General features: G+C 47.7%; 1 protein-coding gene across 2 annotated transcripts in view; it reads right to left on the reverse strand.

Moving 5' to 3' along the window:
* The window catches only part of LOC132835991 (collagen alpha-1(XI) chain-like), a 295,793-nt gene that overhangs the window by 92,558 nt on the left and 179,893 nt on the right, over positions 1 to 23,342 (reverse strand). For both annotated transcript variants that reach the window (XM_060855171.1, XM_060855170.1), the window contains 9 exons: positions 22,944 to 22,988; positions 19,505 to 19,558; positions 17,925 to 17,969; positions 16,528 to 16,581; positions 10,094 to 10,201; positions 3,750 to 3,803; positions 2,954 to 3,007; positions 2,231 to 2,275; positions 1,312 to 1,365 (listed from right to left, as the gene is read on the reverse strand). In XM_060855171.1, coding sequence (XP_060711154.1) covers positions 1,312 to 1,365; positions 2,231 to 2,275; positions 2,954 to 3,007; positions 3,750 to 3,803; positions 10,094 to 10,201; positions 16,528 to 16,581; positions 17,925 to 17,969; positions 19,505 to 19,558; positions 22,944 to 22,988 — 513 coding nt within the window. The remainder of the gene's footprint in view (positions 1 to 1,311; positions 1,366 to 2,230; positions 2,276 to 2,953; positions 3,008 to 3,749; positions 3,804 to 10,093; positions 10,202 to 16,527; positions 16,582 to 17,924; positions 17,970 to 19,504; positions 19,559 to 22,943; positions 22,989 to 23,342) is intronic.

Below are 23,342 nucleotides of genomic sequence, written 5' to 3' on the forward strand. Positions count from 1 at the left end.
AGATGAGAGCAAAGCTTGGACAAGGTGTGCCTTATTTCAGCAAAATAATCTTAATGAAAAACTTCATTAACTAGCACGCATTTACATCGTGAAAATATAACTTGTTCCATTTTCATTAACCATGTAACCTACATCATTATGATTGGTGTTGCAGGTCTCTAATACTCTATAACAATGCCAAACAAGAGGTAATCAATGCCCTCTGCAATTATTGTTGTAGCTCAACAATATTCCACATGAGGCAGCCATTATTAATTTCACACAGATTCCAACATGCTCCTTCAACAATAATTTCTAAGCATGCAACCTCTACAAGCAAGATGGATAAAAAGGGCCGAATGGCCTCCTCCTGTTCCTAGTTTCTACGTTTACAAGTACTTGGGAGCACTACCACCTGCCAGTTCCCATCCAAGCCACGCACACCATCCTGAGTTGGCACCATTTGGTAGTTCCCTCACTGTCAAAATCCCTCCAAACAAGTGCCCACACCACCTGGAGCTCAGTGGTTTATGGGATTTTCGGGATAGGCAATAAATGCCCTCCTTGCCAATGATGCCCTTTGTGCTAAGCATAGATTTTGAAACCATGCTTCTGAGAAATGGGTGAAATGGAAAAACTCCAAAGGTGGAACTCAACAACTGGGGCAGTCTCTGTTACATCAATGTCCATCTGGATGTTAGCTGGTCAAGTCCTGTTACATTGCATTTTGCCAACTTAGACACTGCTATCACAAAGGGTGGCTCTATCCAAAACAGGATTCTTTTTACAGTGGTGGACAAAAAAACTCATTCACGGGATGTAGGTGTCACTGGCTGGGCCCAGCATTTTATTGTTCATCCTTAGTTGCTCCTTGAGAAGGTGGGGGTGAGCTGCCTTCTTGAACCGCTGCTGTGCCACAGGATGACCCACAATTCCCTTTGGGAGTGAATTCCTGGATTTTGACCCAGTGACACTGAAGAAACAGCGATATATTTCCAAGTCAGGATGGCGAGTGGCTTGGAGGGAAACTTGCAGGGGGTGATGTTCCCATGTATCTGCTGTCCTTGTCCTTCTAGATGGAAGTGGGCTTGGGTTTGGAAGGTGCTGTCTGAGGTTCTTTGATGAGTTTCTGCAGTGCTTCTTGTAGATGGTACGCACTACTGCTACTGAGAATCAATGGTGGAGGGAATGGACACTTGTGGATTGTGTTGCCAATCAAGTGGGATGCTTTATCCATTGTTACTACTCTTCACTTTGACGTAAACAGATGCAAAAATATATTTTAGTGCCCACTTTGTTCAACAGATACGCAGGCTCATTGTGACAGCTTACCTTTGGGCCAGACTTGCCAGGGGATCCTCTGTGCCCTCTCTCACCTCGCTCACCCTAATGATACAAAGCAGAAATTATACTTCACATCAACTATTCTCAGCTTCCTTTCTGATGAATCCCATTTCCTCCCCCTCTCCCAGGAATAGTGAGGTGCTCCTGGCCCCCAGGTGACCCATTTGAGCCCCTTTGGGTGGTGACCTCAACATTTCAACTCAATCTAGCTCCATGCCCATCCAAAAGAATCACTCCCTCGGTTTTCACAATGGGTGGAGCTTGGACAATGTCTCAGTGGGCGCATATATATACATACACACACACATAGAGAGAGAGAGGGAGAGTTAGAGAGGTAGATGGGGAGGTGGAAAGGTCATGAGTTGATGAGGGGAGAAAATGAGAAAGGGCGAGAGAGAGAATGGAGCAAGAGTGAGAGGCAATGGGAGAGAGGAAATAAATAAAAGAGAAAAAAGAAGAGAGAGATGAAGGAAGGAAGGAAGAGAAAGAAAGAGAGAGAAGGAAAGATGAGAAAGGGAGAGAGAGTTTGAGAAATTAGTGAAGAGAGAGAGAGATACAGAAAGGGACAAAATCAGAGGAAGGAGGTGGAAGAGATAGTAAGGTTAGTTAAGAGAGATGGATATAGAAAGGGGGAAAGATGGAGAAAAGGCAGAATGGAGATAGCATTAGTGAAATTAAGGAAGTACAGAGAAAGGAGGTGGGAAAGACAGAGAGATAAGGGGAAGAGAGAGAGAGAGAGAGAGAGAGAGAGAGAGAATCAGAGGGAGGTTGAGGAAGGTAGAGAAGAAGAGAATGAGAGAATGAGAGAACAGACAGAGAATACTCATGAAATAGCATTCTGAAATCTTCCAGAATTTCTTCATTGATAAAACAGTTCTTTTTTTTTGTAACAAAGAGGAACACTCACAGTGGGTCCTCGCTGTCCACGGACTCCAGGCGGCCCGGCTCTACCCTATTAGGCAATTGAAAGAAAGGCTCCATTATTACATTGGGACTGGGAGATAGACCTGGGTCAGAAGATATCTGCGCTTCAACAATCCAGAGGACCTGCTCTGTTGCAACAGCAAGGACCATTAGCTGGTACAGGTGTTACTGAAAAGGTTTATTGCCAAACAACTGTCCAAGAACAGTATCTGCAGATTACAATCACTGCGTTTTCTGTTCTGTACTTCATTAGCATGCAGTAAGGTCCAACTGTATATTTTTGTCAGTACAGACTGGATGGGCCAAAGGGTCTCTTATGCATTGTACAATTCTATGGCAGGGATGCTGGGGACCAAGTCAGAGAACAGATGATGGTTGTATGTTCATTCAGGGATAAGTGTGTGGGAGTTTTGTGATGTGGGAGTTGGATTGAAACTTAGAATCCAGTTTCCAGTCAATCTATCCAATCTTTAATCTGCTGTTTAACACACTGCACCGCTCTATTGCTCTTTGTGTCAATGGTGGTTAGCAATTTTCTAAACAGCTGAGTGACCGGCTCAGCCAGAATCACGTACATTAGCTGTGGGCTTGAAACCGTATATAGCTCCAGTTGGGTAAGGACTGTAGAATTCCTCATTTCCAGGATATTCAGGAGCCACTGTTCTGAGGAGAATAGACAAACAATGATGCACAGAGACAGACTTACCCTTCTGCCTTTCTCTCCACTCAGACCCGGAGGTCCTGCGAATCCTGTGGAACCCTGGCAAGGAAGGACATTTCTTAGAAACAAAGTCCACCAAAATAAAAAGTTGAACATTGGACTGACAATGTTACAATTAAACCTTCCTTCCCCACCATTACTATAACTGGAAGTACAGAGAAGGGAAGATTATGTGTTCACAGCAAACCTTGCAGCTTTTATTGATGGTGTGCATGGAGGATGCCAAGCAGCCCATCATACCTGTGCTAGCCCTTTGCTGGAGGATCCCAAATGTATTCCCTTTGATCTCATCTTCACATCCCTACACTTGTCTTAGTTGCAAATATCTCTCCTACTTTGCCTGCTGTCTGAGTGACCATTTCCTACCTGCTATCCCTAACTGCCCTTGAGAAGGTCAGGATGAGCTACCTTCTTGATAACTCAATATTTTGTTGAGCCACACTGCTGTGGGTTTGGATTCACATGCAGGCCACAGGGCAGGTGTGGATTTACAATGATCTGATACACCAATGGTTGCCATTAAAGACTGCAGTTTATTATTCAGATGGGCAACAAATGCTGACCTTATCGGTGAGGCACACATCCCGAGAATGAAGTGAATTAAACATTTTAGGTCAACATTCGCAGAATTTTTAAATTCAAGATGAACTGTGACTTTTCTCTAAACCTCCTAAAAAATGAGGGAAACAAATTAATACCATTTTTCTACATCCTATTCTCAAAATTTTTGATGTTGATGCGATGAACCTTGAACTTTGAACTTTAACCCCCTTTAACTCACCTTTGGACCTTTTCTTCCTGGGTACCCAGGTAGGCCAGGAACACCGAGGGCTCCCTGTTGTTCAGAAAAGAGTTTTTTTTTAAAACCAATTGTGATTATTTAATACACATTACAGCTTGTTAAAATAATGAAACATTTCCAAATTTTACTTTATTTGGTAATGTGGGATGCAATCTTTTGGCCAACTGTTAATAATAAATGCATTGCCAGTACCCTGAGCTCTTTCATCCATGAGGGCTCCTCCATTAGTAGAATTTTCATCCTTGTTTTTAGAGTCATCCATGCCTCTCTTTCCTCTCATTGTAACATCCTGGAGTCAGACAAGCTTCAACAGATGAACCATTTCTCTCCCATTCCTACCCTCATTTCCACTCTTTGCAGAACTCTATTATCCCTTCACTACCATTAGCAACCATTTGGTCTTTGGCATCACCCATTCCACTTCCTTCTCCTCCCTCTCTGTCCATAGTGACCCTTTTTCAATTCTGCTGAAGAGTTATATCGAACTCAAAACCTTAACCCTGTTTCACACATGATGCCAGATCTGCTGAGTTTCTTCAGCTCTTTCCGTTATCATAAACCCTTGATGATCTCAGTGTTTCTTCCATTCTGATTTTTTTTTAATGCAGCCACACCCCAACCCAAATTCCCATTGCTTCACTCAGGGCAACAGTGAATTTGGTTGTCCGGATCCTCAACTCTGGAACTCCCTCCCTAGGTTTCCTTCTCTCGCATGTTTTGCTTTAAATCAAGCTTCTGTCACCTATCTAGGAGGTTACATAACCTCCTGCCCCCAATCATTCACTTCCCCAAGTTCCTGACTGGTGAGATGATCATTCAACAATGGCAGCTAGAGTACCCATAATTCCTTGCACTTATGAAAGTGCTCCATTCATTATCTGGCTATCACCAACCATTTTTGGGTGCTCTGCATTTTGGGGACATTGCTTGGTGACGCATGTCTAACAATAAAAATATAAGGTCAGAAATCATCTGATACCAGGTTATCGTTCCACAGGTTTATTTGAAATCAACAAGCTTTTGGAATGATGGTCCTTCACCTGACCAGTCACCTCCACATCATAATAAAATAAGTTCCAACATTTTACTTTCGCACACCCATCCCTGCCACCTCAAAGTAACTGGTAGATTAAACACCCTACAGTGTGGAAACAGGCCCTTCAGCCCAACAAATCCATACCGACCCTCTGAAGAGTAACCCACCCAGAGCCATTTCCCTACATTCCCTGATGAATGCATCTAATGCAATGGGCAAGTTAGCATGGCTAATTCACCTGGCCTGCACATCTTTGGACTGTGGGAGGAAACCGGAGCACCCGGAGGAAATCCACGCAGACAAGGGGGGAATGTGCAAACTCCACACAGACAGTTGCCCGAGGCTGGAATTGAACCTGGGACCCTGGTGCCGTGAGGCAGCAGTGCTAACCACTGAGCCATCCTTTATTGGCGATAAATTCCAACAGACTCAGAAACAGATAGGGACATTAATAACTCGAGATTGGAGTGATCCATGTAATTTGTTTTCCCTCTGCCCAGGATACATCTCAGCAGGAATTGGACACATCCCCAGAGTGAGACAAGAGACACAGAAACATAACGTAGACTTATTATCTTTTCAGGGACTTAGACAATTGATGCCAACAAGAGGTTAGTGCTCCCAGGAGGTAAGGCAATTGGGGGTTGGGGGTGCGGGGGGTGAAGGGAGGGAGTGCAGGAGCAGCTTGCTATTCATGCCCTGAATGATCAGCGTATAATTGGGAAGCCCCTCTCTATTGGACTCAGTGGGTGTCTGAAAGTGGCAGCCTCGAGCTAAATAAATCATTATGTTTGTCTCCCAGCTTAACTGAAGGTGTTTAAGTCACAGTCAGCCACCTTCTCCTTCCAATAAAAGCTCCATTGGTTTTCTGACACATTAAGAAAAGCACCCACGGTTCAGACTCCAAACACCAATCAGCCGAGTTCCTGTAACAAGCCAAATTCTTTCAATTTTCTAACAGACTGCCCTGCAGTCTCACACCTGAAAAGCAATCACTCTATCCTGTCAAGGCAAGGCATAGAAAGCAATCTGAGATCCACAGCTCCTATTAACAGATGAGAAAACCATCCTCACTTGCCTCCAGCTCACTGATTACTTCTTCTGTCCCTTGATGGCAAGACCATTCTGTCAGATTATCTGCTTTTTAAAGACATCTTTAATATTCTTAACTCTGTTTTAAAAACATTCTCCTGTAAAGATACCCTCCTTATCTCTGTAACCCCCTCCAGCCCCACGACCCTCTTGTACATCGCAGAGAATAATCCCTCCAGCCCTGGTGACTTTGCCTTCAGGTGCCTGGCTCCCAAGTTGTACAACTCCCTCCTTAGACCACTTGCCTCTTTCACCTCTCTCTCTCACCTTCGTTCCTTAAACTATGCTTTAGAACCTAGCTCTGTGATCAAACTTTCGCTTACTCGTCTGTCCTCATGTGACTCAATGTCAAATTTTGTGGATGATGCTTTTGTGAATTGCATTGGTATGTTTAATGACAGCGAAGGAGCTGTATCATTGCAAACAGTTGTTGCTGCTTTCATTGAGTCCACCAGCCAATGACTAATTTATCACAGGATATGGGAACATTGTGACTCGGTCAGGTAATCTTCTTTGCCCCCCACATCCCAATTACTGGCATCACAAAATACTCTTGATTAGAGTGGTGAAGGGCTTTTGCCCAAAACGTCAATTCTCCTGCTCCTCGGATGCTGCCTGACCTGCTGTGCTTTTCCAGCACCACTCTGATCAAGACTCTGATTTCCAGCATCTGCAGCCCTCACTTTGCCTTATAAAATACTCTGGCCTTTCTCAACATTGGTAGTTAGACTATTGTCACCTCCTTCACCAGCCTTCCTCACTGTCACCTTTCAAGCAACCATCGTTCGCAATCAGAGGCAAAAGGCAGAATGTTCAGCCACTAATAGGGGCAGGGATGGGTGGGGTGGGGGGAAGTGAGGGAGAGGAATTTTCAGTTGTCAGGTAATCCTAAATCTCTCTCTCTCACTCACAGTGGCTCTGTGGTTATCACTGTTGCCTCACAGCACCAGAGACCCGGGTTCAATTGCAGCCTTGGATAACTGTCTGTGTGGAGTTTGCACATTCTCCCCGTGTCTGCGTGGGTTTGCTCCGGTTTCCTCCCACAGTCCAAAGATGTGCAGGCCAGGAGAATTGGGCACGCTAAATTGCCCGTAGGGTTAGGCGCATTAGTCAGAGGGAAATGGATCTGCGTGAGTTACTCTTTGGACGGTCAGTGTGGACTTGTTGGGCCGAAGGGCCTGTGCCCACACTGTAGGGAATCTAATCTAATCTCTCTCTTTGCCCAAGGCCATTTACCCAGAGGAGGGAGCAGGCTACCCACTCACATGTGACAGCTGCAGTTCAGCTTACTAATGCTCACTATCGGCCAAGTTTCGGAAGCCGGGAAGCCTACAGGAAAATCCTGCTCTGACTGGGGGGTAAATCTGGGAGAAAGCGAGGACTGCAGATGCTGGAGATTAGAGTCGAGAGTGTGGTGTTGGAAAAGCACAGCAGGTCAGGCAGTATCTGAGGAGCAGGAGCATCAATGTCTTTGTCAGGAATGTTGGGAGGTCCACGGGGGCTGAGAGATACATGGCAGAGGGTATGGGGCTGGGGAGAAGATAGCGGAGCGTGCGATAGGTGGGTGGAGGTGAGGGGGGTGATGGTGATAGGTCAGAGAGAAGGGTGGACTGGATAGGTGGGAAGGAAGATGGATAGGTGGGACAGTTCAAGAGGGCAGTGCTGAGTTGGAGGGTTGGATCTGGGATAAGGTGGAGGGGGAGGGAATAAGAGGAAACTGGTGAAATCCACATTGATGCCATGTGGTTGGAGGGTCCCGAGGCGGAAGATGAGATGTTCTTCCTCCAGGTGTTGGGTGGCTGGGTAAATCTGCTTGAGCTTTGTCAGTCATGGTGGTCTTTTACACCTTGTTCCTGACAGGTCTTTGTTAACGAGCTGTGCAACACAAGGTCGCTTCCTCAGGTCAGTTTGCAACAACCAACAGCTCAGTGGTTAGGATACAGCACACACGGATCCCCATGATGACAGGACTAGCTTACTGCACGAGTTCTCATTCTCCTGAGCTCACCAGGCCAATGAGTCAAACTCCGAGGATCAAATTTTTCACAACTACTCACCAGAAACTGGGTCTCACTGAGCATTTCACACAGAGCTTCCCAGCCTGTGGTTTGTGACACAGGCAGTCTATCATAAAACGGTACAATCCCTATTGTGTGGAAACAGGCCATTCGGCCCAACAAGCCCACACCGACCCTCTGAAGAGTAACCCACCGAGCCCCATTCCCCTACCCTATTGCTCTACATTTACTCCTGACTAATGCACCTAACCTAAACATCCTTGAACACTATGGGCAAATTACCCATGGCCAATTCACCTGACCTGCACATCTTTGGATTGGAAACTGGAACAGCCAGAGGAAACCCACGCAGACACAGGGGAGAATGTACAAACTCCACGCAGGCTGGTACTTCCTGAGGCTGGAATCGAGCCCAGGGCCCTGTGAGGCAGCAGTGCTAACCTGGGCCACTGCGCCACCCGAGTCGTGAGCCCATCATGAGCTCTGAGCCAGGAATGGGGTGCAGTTTTCACAGTCTCCGGGACTGGCCCTTCAATGGTGCGCCATTGTCTTTGAGCGTGCCGCACAGCTTACTCCGAATGATCAGGGACACCAAAGGAGCCTGAGAAATGAGCATTGTCTCCGTTGTGCTTTTGAGATCCCACCCTTCCCCTGTAACTCCCTGGTTGCCCTTCTCCAATTTTCACTCTGAGGTCGTGCCAAGTGTTAAAATGGGGGTGTGAGGGAGATGGCTTGGGGAAGCACATACGCAAACCATTCATTGTCCCATGTTCCCTGCACACATCAGCCTTCCACCTCTGTGTCCAGTTCCCAGCTACAGCTGAGGAGTCTCTAATCATGAGCGAACAGGGCCTGAGAGAGAGAGCTGGAGAGCAACAGTGGGGGTGTCTGGAGAAGGAACTGGCAACAGCTAAGCACCAACATTCAGAGCTCGAGCCAGAATGTGGCTTTTCACTCTAACACTGAAAAGCTCTGCCGTTCCTGAGGTAAACCTAACTCTTGCACAAGGATCTCAATCAGTCCAGGAGTAGTATTCTAGTGACCACTATTCAAATTATAGTCTTCCCTGTCGCCCAGAGAGGGGTGGAACTCTTAGATACTGAGGCCAAAACATCAAATGCTTTCAAGAAGGAGTCTGATGTATTTCTTGGGGTGGAGGAATCAAAGGGTATGGGGAGAAAGCGGGAAGAGGAGACTGGGGTGGGTGATCGTGAATAGCTGAGCAGACTCGAACGGCCAAATGGCCCATTCTTGCTCCTATTTTCCCTGTCTGAGTTTGAAACGGAAGCTGAACTGTGGGATTCAGGGCAAGGGCTGTGTCACAAGTTTAGCAGTGCTTCCATTAAAAAGTTGGACCTTGGCAACAGTTCCCTCCCGGAGCTCCAGCCCTGTCCCAACACTGAGGGCCAGCAGAAGGAAGCCTGTTAAATTCTCGATGGCCGAAAATATTACCAGGCTGCGAGAGAGAGAGCGATAAAGAGAGAGATAAAGAGAGAGATAAAGAGAGAGAGGGAAACACAGAAAGAGAGAGAGAGAGATATGTAGAAAGAGAGATAGAGAGAGGGAAATACGGACAGATAGAGAGAGAGAGAGAGTGGGGTAGAAGGATAGATTATAGAGAATGATATAGAGGGAAAGAGAGAGACTGAGAAAGTGAGAATGAGATGGAAAGAAAGAGGGAGGGATGGAAGGAGAGAGAGAGAAAGGGGATAAGAGAGGGAAACTGAGAGAGAGAGAGAGAGAAAGAAAGAGAGATAGACATAGGGGAGGAGACAGAGCAAAATAAAAAGTGAGAATGAGATCGAGAAAGAGAGAGATAGGTATAGAGGGATAGATGTAGAGAGAGAGCAAAATAGAGAGATAGAAAGAGAGAGAGATAGAGAGAGAGAGAAAGAAAGATAGACATAGAGGGGGAGAGAGAGCAAGATAAAAAGTGAGAATGAGTTAGAGAAAGAGAAAAAGAGATAGAGAGATATAGAGGGAGAGATGTAGAGAGAGAGAGATAAAAAGTGAGAATGAGACAGAGAAAGAGAGGGAGATTGAGAGAGCGATTCAGCTGGGAGCTCACTTGTTGGAGAGAGCTAAGGGGGTGGGTGGCAGGGATACTGTTGCTTCTCCTGAATGCAGGGTCTCCAGAACACAAACCAATACTCAGAACCCAAGAGGCAGGAGCTGACCTTTTCACCAGAAGGCCCATTGGGACCAGCCTCGCCAATCGGACCCATCTGACCCTTGATTCCTTCTAGACCATCTTCACCCCGATGGCCCAATAAACCAGCTTCACCCTGTGGCCAAGGAGAAAAAAACAGCAAATTAGTTCACATTATCACATTAGGATCGATCACCAGGACTCATACCTACTGCTGAGCAGAGCACTCTCCACAAGGGGGCAGCATATCCCTGCTGGACCCATACAGCTGCACACCTGTTGGTCAACAGGAAACCAGGTTTGCACTTCTGTAGCGCCACGGGACACCCCCATAATCCCTTCATAGCCAAAGAAGCATCTTCAAAGAGTAGTCACTGCTGCAATGTAGGGAAACAAAAGCAGCCAATTTCTGCACAGCAAACTCCCACACACAGCACCATAGGGGTGACCAATTCAGACAATGGGCTGTCGACTGAAATACCAACTCAGTTTCTCTCCACACTCGCTGAGGTTTTCTACGTTAAATTCAAAGTTCTGTTTGTGTAACGATCGCTCTTTCTTAATTATAATGAGGTCAGCTAGCTGGACTTCATAGAACCTGAGTTTCCTGATTGGAGCGTGGGACTGAAGGGAGTCCGGGCTGACCTTTTAAAAGGGGACAATCTTCTGTTTTTGGTTGCACTTCAGTCCCACACTCCCGATCTTTGGGCACCCAGTACGGAGGGGGGAGGGCAGGTCTGAAGACCTCCTCGTGCATCTGCTCCTGGGCCATAAACAGGTCCAGGCAGCGGGCCGTGGAGGGGGTTGTGAGGGCCAACTGCCTGCCACTTTTCCGTGGTTACGTTAGGGCCCTGGTGTCCTTGGAGAAGGAGCACACGATGTCCACCTACACCCTGGAGTTATTCAGGGAGAGGTGGACGCCGCAGGGAGTGGAGTGCATCATTTCCCCCTCCAACTCTATTTTGATTGAATCCCTGCACTCCCCTTCACTGTTTGATCACACAGCATTGCCCTTTGATGTGAAGGGCACTGCTTGTCACTGGCCCACTCAGGTGTTTCCTTTCTTCCTGGTGGTGGAAACTGAATAAAGATTCGTGCACCTTGCGTCTTTCACGGTGTCTCGCACCTGCACACACACAACATGGGTGCTGGGGAATAAATAAGCACCACCACAGTTAGGCAGTAGTGTGGGGGAAAATAAGATAAAAAAAAGGGGACAATGAGAGTTACTGCCACTCTGGAAGCTGGCTCTGAATGAGACAGTACCGGAGTTAAGGACTGTGCGCAGTGTAAATAAAGGGTGATCCGGCAACGGTATACCAGCCTCTATTGTTATTTCACTTTCCTCAAAATAACACCACAGATACGTTCATACCCTGAGAAACCACACCCGGATTTCAGTTGAACATGCCATCTGATCACGCAGCACTGTCCCACGGCACTGCCCCAGCAGAATATTTCACAACCAAGTCTCTGGAGTGGGATGTGAACTCACAACCTTCAGACTCAGTGACAGACACACTGAGTCACAGCTGACAGACAAGTGAGCAATGGATGGTTGTGCCCTGTCATTAGAGATGGATTGGGTAAGCAACCGAGGTCTTTTTCCCCAGGATAGGGGAGTCCAAAGCTATTAGGAATAGCTTTAGGGTGAGAGGGGAAAGATTTAAAAAGGACTCGAGGGGTAACTTTTGCACACAGAGGGTGGTACGTGTATGGAATGAGCTGCCAGAGGAAGTGGTGGAGGCTGGTACAATTACAGCATTTAAAAGGCATCTGGATGGGTATATGAATAGGAAGGGTTTGGAGGGATATGGGCCAAGTGCTGGCAAAAAGGACTGGATTAATTTAGGATATCTAGTCTTAATGGACCAATTGGACCAAGGGATCTGTTTACACACTGTATGATTCTAAGTCTCAATGAAAGGTTGATATGACTGAAACACCGGATGGCATGGTGTCTCAGTGGTTAGCACTGCTGCCTCACAGCGCCAGGGACCCGGGTTCAATTCCCGGCTCGGGCAACGGTCTGTGTGGAGTTCGCACACTCTTCCCGTGTCTGGGTGGGTTTGCTCCGGTTTCCTCCCACAGTCCAAGGATGTGCAGGTTAGGTGGATAGGCAGTGGGAAATTGCCCACAGTGTTAGGTCCATTAGTATAGGGGAATGGGTCTGGGTGGGTTACTCTTCAGAGGGTCAGTGTGGACTTGTTGGGCTGAAGGGCCTGTTTCCAAACTGTAGGGAAAAACAAAACTCTACTTATCGTTAAAAGACACAACAAACTCATGACCACTTCCATCTAGAAGGGCAAGGGCAAAAGTTACATGGGAACATCACCTCCTGCAAGTTTCCCTCCAACCCACTCACCATCTTGACTTGGAAGTACACTGCTGTTCCTGGGTTAAAATCTTAGAACACCCTCCCTAAGGGCACTGTGTGTGCTCCTATATCCCAAGAATTCAAGAAGGCAGCTCACCACCACTATCTCCAGGGAGGTATAATAAATGCTGAACCACCCCCACTGAATGAATGAGAAAATAAAATCAGAGTCTTCTCCTCGTATTGACCATCCCCCTCAGTGCACTCATTGCCTCCTCCAGTCATTCACAACTGTGAGTCTTCCCAACCCTATCTCCCTAGTTTGAGATTGTGTCCTAGCAGATACGCCCAGTGCTTAGCAAGCCATTGAAACAGGTCATCCTCTTCCAAGATGAAGAATTCAGAATAAGCTGGTGGGGTTAAACGGTCAGTGGCAACTTGCCCCACCACCCCCACCCGCCTCGCACCCCGCACCATTGGAAAACAACCCCCCATCTTCAATTCCTTGGAAGCCAATCCCAGTGTGCGGACAGTACCAGCGAATGTGATGTCACACTGATCTTCGACAACGAAAACTTGCATTCGGATTTCAGCAGACACTGGCTTCAACATTCCATCGACAGTGAGGCTCCACTAGAATCCGGGAAAGGTGCACAATCCACTTCAATCCTGCTGTACCATGCATCCCTACAGGTCATTCGGCCCATCAAGTCCACACCAACCCTCTGAAGGGCATCCCACCCCCTGTAATTCTGCATTTCCTGTGGCTAACCCACCTAGCCTGCATATCCCTGGACATTACAGGGTAATTTAGCATGGCCAATCCACCCTAACCTGTGCACAATGAGCAATTTAGCATGGCCAATCCACCCTAACCTGCGCACTGTGGGCAATTTAGCATGGCCAATCCACCCTAACCTGTGCACTGTGGGTAATTTAGCATGGTCAATCCACCCTAACCTGTGCACAATGAGCAATTTAGCATGGCCAATCCACCCTAACCTGTGCACTGCAGGCAATTTAGCATAGCCAATCCACCCTAACCTGTGCACTGCGGGCAATTTAGCATGGTCAATCCACCCTAACCTGTGCACTCTGGGCAATTTAGCATGGCCAATCCACCCTAACCTGTGCACTGTGGGCAATTTAGCATGGCCAATCCACCCTAACCTGTGCACTGCGGGCAATTTAGCATGGTCAATCCACCCTAACCTGTGCACTGCAGGCAATTTAGCATGGCCAATCCACCCTAACCTGTGCACTGCAGGCAATTTAGCATGGCCAATACACCCTAACTTGTGCACTGTGGGCAATTTAGCATGGCCAATCCACCCTAACCTGTGCACTGTGGGCAATTTAGCATGGCCAATACAGCCTAACCTGGGCACTCTGGGCAATTTAGCATGGTCAATCCACCCTAACCTGTGCACTGTGGGCAATTTAGCATGGCCAATCCACTCTAACCTGTGCACTGCGGGCAATTTAGCATGGCCAATCCACCCTAACCTGTGCACTGCAGGCAATTTAGCATAGCCAATCCACTCTAACCTGTGCACTGCGGGCAATTTAGCATGGTCAATCCACCCTAACCTGTGCACTGCAGGCAATTTAGCATGGCCAATCCACCCTAACCTGTGCACTGCAGGCAATTTAGCATGGTCAATCCACCCTAACCTGTGCACTGCAGGCAATTTAGCATGGCCAATACACCCTAACCTGTGCACTGCGGGCAATTTAGCATGGCCAATCCACCCTAACCTGTGCACTGTGGGCAATTTAGCATAGCCAATCCACCCTAACCTGTGCACTGCGGGCAATTTAGCATGGTCAATCCACCCTAACCAGTGCACTGCAGGCAATTTAGCACGGCCAATCCACCCTAACCTGTGCACTGTGGGCAATTTAGCATGGCCAATACACCCTAACCTGTGCACTGTGGGCAATTTAGCATGGCCAATACACCCTAACCTGTGCACTGTGGGCAATTTAGCGTGGCCAATCCACCTAACCTGTGCACTATGGGCAATTTAGCATGACCAATACACCCTGACCTGTGCACTGTGGGCAATTTAGCATGGCCAATCCACCCTAACCTGCACACCTTTGGACTGTGGGAGGAAACTGGAGTGCCCAGAGGAAACCCACACAGACACGACGAGAATGTGCAAACTCCACACAGATTGTCATCCAAGGGTGGAATCAAACCCAGGTCCCTGGCGCTGTGAGGCAGCAGTGCTAACCAGCGAGCCACCATGCCACCCACATCTTGGGTGGTCGGATTGTGCCCTCTATCCTACTCTCCCACCTGTTCCTCTCCTAACTTCATTCTGAATATATTCAATGTCTAAGCCTCCACAGGGAAGAGCATATCAAAGATTAACCACTTTCTAAGAGGGGAGATTAAAAAAAACCCTCTTGATCCATTGTCCTACCAGAGCATAAAGCTGCTCTGTCATTAGACAGAAGGAGAGAGACAATGGGTGGTGAGCTTAACCTGAGCAGCTGGGTGAGGGTGAGGAGGAGAGTTTTCCATGGTAACCTCAGCTGGTGTGGGAGCCAGACCCACGTTTCAGACTGCATTACAAGCTAACCGACCAAATACTGAGCCAACCAACCAGGCAACACCTGATTCGGGAACAGTGTTCCTTGTTTCCATATTCCCCTCCCCCCCACGGTAAAGAAACCATCCTCTCAGCATTCACTAGGCCATACGTTCCAATAAGATCATCTCAACTTCTTCTAAGCTCCAATGGGCACGGGCCCAGTCCATCTGCCTTCACCCCTGGAATCAAGCTAGTGTACCAGAACTGGATTAGTCAAGCCTGAATCATACCGGGGGTTGGGGTAGGAGGAGTGAGGGGAGGTTGTGATCAGGTCAGAAAAAAACAAAGGAAGTGATGCAGTGAGTTATGGAAGACAAGACAGACTCTGGGCGCGCTCTGAAGGACTCACAAGGGGTGTCATTGACTGGACATGTTGAAGGTCAAAGGGGAAGCACCAGATTTTGCGTCAGGTGAAACAAATAGCACTACAGAGCAATGCAGTCACTGCAAAACATGACAAGGGAAATTGGGAATCAGTGAAGCATTATGTACAAACAGCACATCCCTCCCTGAAGGAGGCACACTTTAATGGTCATCAAAATCCTCAGCTTTCTTCATAATCCTCCGGTGAAGAGTGCAATCATCTGTGCCAAGCTTCATCAGTTGTTGACAAGAGGAAGATTAGTCAGTGAAGATTGTGAAAGTGTTCCCCACCCCCAACAGGGGAAGCTCACGTGGGAGTGGGGTCAATTGGATCGCTCTTTTACAAAGGATTAGTTCTGGCAGAGTGGGTAGAATGGCAGGGGCCTGATACAATTCAGCTGCACAGAGGCGGGAAGGCATCAACGGCACTGCTTCCCACCACCAAGCGGAGAAAGAGAGAGAGAGAAAGAGAAAAAGAGGAAGAGAAAAAGAAAGAGAGAAAGAGAAAAGAGAAAAAGAGAGAAAGAGAAAGAGAAAAGAGAGAAAAGAGAGGAAAGAGAGGAAAGAGAGGAAAGAGAGGAAAGAGAGGAAAGAGAGGAAAGAGAGAAAGAGAGAAAGAGAGAGAAAAAAGAGAGAAAAAGAGAGAAAGTGAAAAAGAGAGAAAGTGAAAGAGAAAGAAAGAAAGAGAAAGAGAAAAAGAGAGAGAGAAAAAAGAGAGAAAGTGAAAAAGAGAGAAAGTGAAAGAGAAAGGGAGAAAGAGAAAGGACGAGAAAGAGAAAAAGAGAGAGAGAAAGAGAGAGAGAGAAAGTGAAAGAGAGAAAGTGAAAGAGAGAAAGAGAAAGAGAGAAAGAGAAAGTGAAAAAGAGAGAAAGTGAAAGAGAAAAAGAGAGAGAGAGAGAAAGAAAGAAACAAAGAAACAAAGATGGAGAGTGACAGAGAAAGGGAGATGGGCCAAATAAGACAGGGAGAGATAGAGAAAAAGAAAGAGAGACAGACAGGCAACAACAAACACACGTACAATACTAGCACAGTCATTCCACAAGAGCACGAGTGTGAAGATTAAGGAGGAGACTGTCTAAAAGAAAGTAAAGGCAAATAAAACCATACAGAGATGCCACTGAACAAGTTGGTCTGTTAGATTCGGGCTCGTTAACCCAACCACGCTCACATTTAACTTACCCTGTCCCCTTTAGGTCCCATGTCACCTTTATAACCAGGGAATCCATCTTCGCCCTTTAATGAAACACAAAAGTCAAACATTGATGATTAAATAAATGAGCAATGTCTTTAGCTACACACTCAAAACATTGAAAACAGGGAATCTAATGCATTAACGCTGCAAGGAGGTCAGTAAAGTACTTTACTCTTGCTGGAGCAAGAGGAGATGATGCATCATAAGGTGGATTCACCACAGATTGTGGCCTGGATTCGCTCATGCACCATCCAGGCCCAAGGGAGCACCAGAAAGCCCCTACTGTAAGATCTACCTCAGTGACTTTGACATGCTCCTGACTCAGAGACAGTGAGGACACTCCTTTATATTTCCCAAAGTAGGAACACAGGGTGGAACTTATTCAGCCACCCTGATTTGTTTTAATTCATTTACGAGGCCCAGCATTTATTGCCCAGAGGGCAGTTCGAAGTCAACCTCATTGCTGTGGGTCTGGAGTCCCACGTAGGCCAGACCGGTAAGGATGGCACTTTCCTTTCCTGAAGGACATTAGTGAACCGGATGGAGTTTTCATGACAATTAGCAATGGTTTCATGGTCAACTTTAGACTGCTATTTCAAGATGCTTATTCATTTCAAATTCCACCATGTGCTACAATGAGATTCGAACCCAGATCCCCAGAACACTACCTGGGTCTCTGGATGAACAATCTAGTGATAATACCACTTGGCCATCACCTTCCCAGAATGGATGAGTTATAGCCTCCACTCTCATCCATTAATGAGCCTGTTCCCTAGATTACAATATCCTGATAACTAATAGTCATTTGGAACAGCAGAATTTGAGTATCAGTGAAAAATACACATTTTGTCAAAGCTTTGCATCTTGCCCTCATCAGGACACATTGCAAGAATACCAAATGAAGGAGAAAACCACCAATGAGGCACTGCCTGAGAGGAGGGCACTGATTAGTTCACAAGTGATGTCAATTGTCCCAGAGAGCGAAAGATTAAACACTTGTATAAAATGTCTCCATTTTGGAACTAGCAAACTAAAAACATGTGAGAAATTGAAGCAAAAAATGTAAAATAGACTGAAAGGTTTTTCCAACCCTTACAATCTGTGTTTTTCTCCTTTGTCAATGGTGCTGTAGAGAATGATTGGAAACTCCAGGGCCAGACTGGAGGGTTAGCATTTTTAGCTGCAAGTTACACTGTGTGGGCTTTCTGAAACTAAAAGCAGACAGTGCAGGAGAAACTCAGAAGGCTCGTTTTGGAGTTGAAGAGTTTATTCTGCTCCTCCCTCCTCAGAGGGTGCCAGACTTGCTGACTTCCTCCAGCACTGTCTGTTTTTGCTTCAGAATCTGCAGTATTTTGTTTTCATTGCAGTGGAGTTTTTTCCTCACCTTCTCCCCCTTGTGTCCCTTCAGTCCTCTGACTCCGTCAGCACCCTGCCGAGAGAGGGGAATGTAGGTTAGAGAAGCATCAAACAGGACAGGTGCCTGAATTAATTCCCAGTCAGTGGTTTCCCAGGTCACAGCCCACAGACAGGGGTTTGTGTGTGTGTGTGTGTGTGTGTGTGTGTGTGTGTGTGTGTGTGTGTGTGTGTGTGTGTGTGTGTCTCTCTCTCTCTCTCTCTCTCATGGTGTGCCTGTTTGTGTCTCAGTGAGTGCCTGAGGGTGAGGGTGAGGGTGAGGGTGAAGATGAGGGTCTGTATGTGTATCTCTGGGTGTGGGTTTTCGGCATCATCACAAATGTTTTACTCAGTTGCATCCATCAGAGGCTAGGAACTAAGCATTCTGCAAATTGAAGAGAGAGTTTTCTTTGAACGTTTCTGATACATTTTATAGGCAGAAACCTATTGCGGTAAATTAATGTAAACTCAGTGCCACATAAAACAATGGATGTTTTAATAACCCGAATTACCTGACAAACACTACACTGGCCAACTTATTTCATTTCAACCTGTGAACCGCTAGCATTGACACACTTACTAGCAAAGACACAGACATACAGACACACAATCGAATGGACATACACACAACACCCATCTACTCAGGGACATACACATAGACATGCAAACAGACAGACACGGATAGACGCATGCAGGTGGACGCGCGCAAACACACGCATGCACGTGCACGCATGTGCACATAGACACACGCACGTGCGCGCATGCGCACACAGACACAGGCACATGCACGTGCACGCGCGTACGCGCACACACGCACGTACGTGTACGCGTACTCAGGCACGTGCGCGCGTGTACACACGCACGCGCAGGCGCCGCCCACACATGCACGCAGGCGCGCGCCCACACCCGCACACGCCCGTGCACGCCCCCACACCTGCGCACGACCGTTCGAGCGCCGACACCCACGCACGCACCTGTGCGCGCCCACACCCACGCACGCACCTGTGCGCGCCCACACCCACGCACGACCATGCGCGCGTACACAAACACGCACGCACCGTGCGCGCGTACACAAACACGCACGCACCTGTGCGCGCGTACACAGACACGCACGCACCTGTGCGCGCGTACACAGACACGCACGCACCTGTGCGCGCGTACACAGACACGCACGCACCTGTGCGCGCGTACACAGACACGCACGCACCTGTGCGCGCGTACACAGACACGCACGCACCTGTGCGCGCGTACACAGACACACATGCCCGTGCATGCGCCCACATCCACACACGCCCACACCCACACACGCCCGTTCGCATGTACACAGACACACACGCACGTGTGCGCGCGTACACAGACACACACGCACGTGTGCGCGCGTACACAGACACACACGCACGTGTGCGCCCGTACACAGACACACACGCACGTGTGCGCCCGTACACAGACACACACGCACGTGTGCGCCCGTACACAGACACACACGCACGTGTGCGCCCGTACACAGACACACACGCACGTGTGCGCCCGTACACATCCCTTGCACACTACATTTTTCTGTAACCTTCTTACCTTGACACCTCGAACCCCAGGATATCCGACTGGACCCTGTGCACCTGCAGGACCCTGTTAAAAAAACAATTCTGATGACATTTGTATTGAACTGACAACTGAACTTTAAACGGAAAGAAACAAGAACATTCTTTCCTGGAGTAGAATACTAAAGAGTCAGTAGGATGAAGGGGAAGATTGAGAATTAAGAAGTGTTACCCTAATGCAATAACTGGCAACTCACAACATCTGCATGGACTTACAATCTTTAATTCTACAATACAGCCCATCTCCAGCATTCAGGGTGAACTCGGCCTACAGTCAGCAATTCTGTGAACAATGTTCCAGTAGCAGCTAAGAGTTGACTTGCTATCTGACAACGTGGGGCACTGCAAAGTTGACCACCCACTGGCCTAGCCTGGCATTTGCTGCTTTATCCAGCAGGGGTCGCTGGAAAGCGACGGACTGTGGGATTACAGAGTGAGTGATGCTGAGGGATAGAGAGACACCCAGGGCTCTATCGAGCCACAGTATTTTCCTGATCGGCTGCCATAAGGATTTCTCCTTCCTTCCGAATGTCCCCACGGGCAACTCTCCACATCTGCCCACAACAGCTGGGGGGCTCGGAGCATCAACTCATAGCATGGGAACAAAATGTAGCTACACAGGCTGATGTGTGTGAAATACTGAGGGGGCAGACTGCAGCTGCAGCAAAATCTCAAACACCAGTTTGAGGCAGGTCCAGCAACAGGCTGGGGATGCTGCAGAGACTACCCTTAATCCAGGGATGGATCCTGGCCCAGGCACCAGCGCCCTGGTCTCAGTGTCGTCCAATCTCACTGCATTGACCTGAGCTTCCAATGTAGGCTGGTACCTCAACCAACCCCCGCAAAAGTACATGACCGTGCGATAGCGCCAGAGGAACTATTTTGGACGAGATGTCTAACATCTCCCCGCACAGACAAGACATACAGGATCCCAGGTCTGCGAGGAGAACGGGGAGCAGTTGACACTTAACCCTCAACTAACATCACCGGTCACTACGTCGCTGCAGGTGGTGGGAGCTCACTTTGCACCAACAGGCTGCTGCTTTTCCTTCAACAGCAACTACCCTTCCAGAAGTAATTAATCAGTGACAGAGCACATTGGGGTGCTAGTCCTCACGTTGAGAAAGGTGCTATATAAATGCAGTTGCCTTCGTTCCGACAGGAAGTCCACCTTCCAGTAAGACCCAGCAAGGCACAGACCCCAATAGAAACTGCACTTTTTCACCCAGAGAGTCCACGTCTCCAGGGAAGTGAGGGATGCTGCTGGAGGTGCAAGAAACTCTGTACTTTCCCCGCTGCTGGAAGTTCGACTCGAGAATCTTAATCACCGAGGGAAGGGGTCAGGCAGGAGGAAAAAAATCAAACACTGGGCCTTCCGACTGGGAGGGTAGGGTGACCAGTCCAAATTAAATGATTCCTGATGAAGGGCTTTTGCCCGAAACGTCGATTCTCCTGTTCCTCGATTGCTGCCTGATTTCCAGCACCACACTGTCGACTCTGATCTCTAGCATCTGCAGCCCTCACTCACTCTGTCCAAATTTAAGCCATGAACAATCTCGGTTCCTCACCTCACTGTCCCAGCATGTAGATCCGAGGTCATTCCCCACCGAGACCACCCCTGCACCCTGCAACATTGCACGAGAATGTGGTTGTGACGGTTTCAAATGTGACTGAGCATCACGTTTTGAGAGAGATGTTGAAGTCAGGAGTCTAATCGAGGGTAAAGCTGGTCATTGAAAGCTGCATTCAAACCTGAACACCTCATATTAACCTGATCAACGATGCAGACCGTACATGTGGTATCCTTCCTTATTGGCCAGGTTGGGTGTTAACAAAGGACCATCATGCACCTCACTCAAGACACATCAACGCCATCCACATCCCCTGTTTGTTGCTTCTTTTCAATTTAGATTTGATTAGATTCCGTACAGTGCGTAAACAGGCCCTTCGGCCCAATCAGTCCACACTGACCCTCCAAAGAGTCACCCACCCAGACCCATTTCCTTCCTGACTAATGCACCTAACATTATGGGCAATTTAGAACGGCCAATTCACCTGACCTATACATCTTCGACTGTGGGTGGAAACCAGAGCACCGGGTGGAAACCCACATGAACACGGGGAGAATGTACAAACTTCACACAGACAGTCGTCCGAGGCTGGGATCGAACCTGGGACCCCAGCGCTGTGAGGCAGCAGTGCTAACCACAGAGCATCAGGAGTGTTATGGACTAGAGCAGACCACCTCAAAATGTTTTACCAAGGTAGCCTAGACCCTAACTTATTCTTATTTTAAAGGTAAATATAAAGTATCTGTTCCCAATGCTATGTGATGGTCAAATAACTCAATGTGAAGCACAACACCATTTCTTTAAACAATGCAGTTAAAATACAAGGTCCTTGTATTTTATAAAATACAAGGACATGGAGGTCCTTGGACTCCTCCACCGGCAGAACATAACAACACGACGGCTGGAGGAGGAGCGCCTCATCTTCCGCCTGGGAACCCTCCAACCACAAGGTATGAATTCAGATTTCTCCAGTTTCCTCATTTCCCCTCCCCCCACCTTGTCTCAGTCGGTTCCCTCAACTCAGCACCGCCCTCCTAACCTGCAATCTCCTTACTGACCTCTCCGCCCCCACCCCACTCCGGCCTATCACCCTCACCTTGACCTCCTTCCACCTATCCCACCTCCATTGTCCCTCTCCCAAGTCCCTCCTCCCTACCTTTTATCTTAGCCTGCTTGGCTACTCTCTCTCATTCCTGATGAAGGGCTTATGCTCGAAACGTCGAATTCCCTATTCCTGAGATGCTGCCTGGCCTGCTGTGCTTTGACCAGCAACACATTTTCAGTTAAAATACAACCAAAGAAAAGGGAACTTAGAATAGCAACTCTATTGGAAAACTTTATACAGTAATAGATGCAGTAACTATTACTTATGAACTGTTCGAATATAGTAACATCCCATAAACATGCCCCTTGGCAAAAAGGCAAATTCAGACATAGATTCTCACATGCAGTTCTCCCATCCAGGAGGAAGAAAAACATCAAGAGAAAATTCAGAGAGAGTAGCAGCCAGGAGACATTCACTGAAGCTCCCGGCTCTGTTCTGACCCCAACAGCTGCTGATGCTACTCAGATAATCCTGATCAATGAGAGCGGGCCACACCCTGTCAGGCTGCACTCATAAAACCCAAGGCTTTTCAAGCTGTTGACTCAAGTAGTCTTCGGTAGCTAGCCTGGTGCCTCTCATTCAATGAAAAAAAGACAGGACAAAATAACCCCTTAATGCTACAGCATTGTCACAGGAGTAAACAGACGCACACAGCCAAACCCAGAACTGTGGGACATTATAATCACCACCCACTTACACCTAGCAACCATCTTTCCAACAGTCAGTAAAGAACATACCGCATTCCCCTTATCACCTGCAGGACCCTCTCGACCAGGATGACCCTGAGAACAAAACAAAAATCATTCTTAACTAAACAGCGTCACTTCAAATCAACGCAGTAGATTTAGCAAAGCATATCAAGCGCGGCAGGTATTTCATAACCCTTTATAAACGGCTGTAGTTGGAAACTTCCAACATTATTTTCTGCCTGACCCCACGCTGTAAATTATTTGATTTAGTCCCGAAATTTCTCGCTCGACTTTTCCGTATTTCAGGAGGTTCCACCCTCTGAAACAACCTTCCAGACCCGTGATTCCAAAAGTTTATTTTTTCACAATTAATAAACTCAGTCGCTTAGGGAATATTTAAACATAAGGTGTCTTATAATTCCCCTTTATGGTTTTCCTGGCAAGGGC

The sequence above is a fragment of the Hemiscyllium ocellatum genome, chromosome 45, assembly GCF_020745735.1.
Source record: "Hemiscyllium ocellatum isolate sHemOce1 chromosome 45, sHemOce1.pat.X.cur, whole genome shotgun sequence".
NCBI lineage: Eukaryota > Metazoa > Chordata > Chondrichthyes > Orectolobiformes > Hemiscylliidae > Hemiscyllium > Hemiscyllium ocellatum.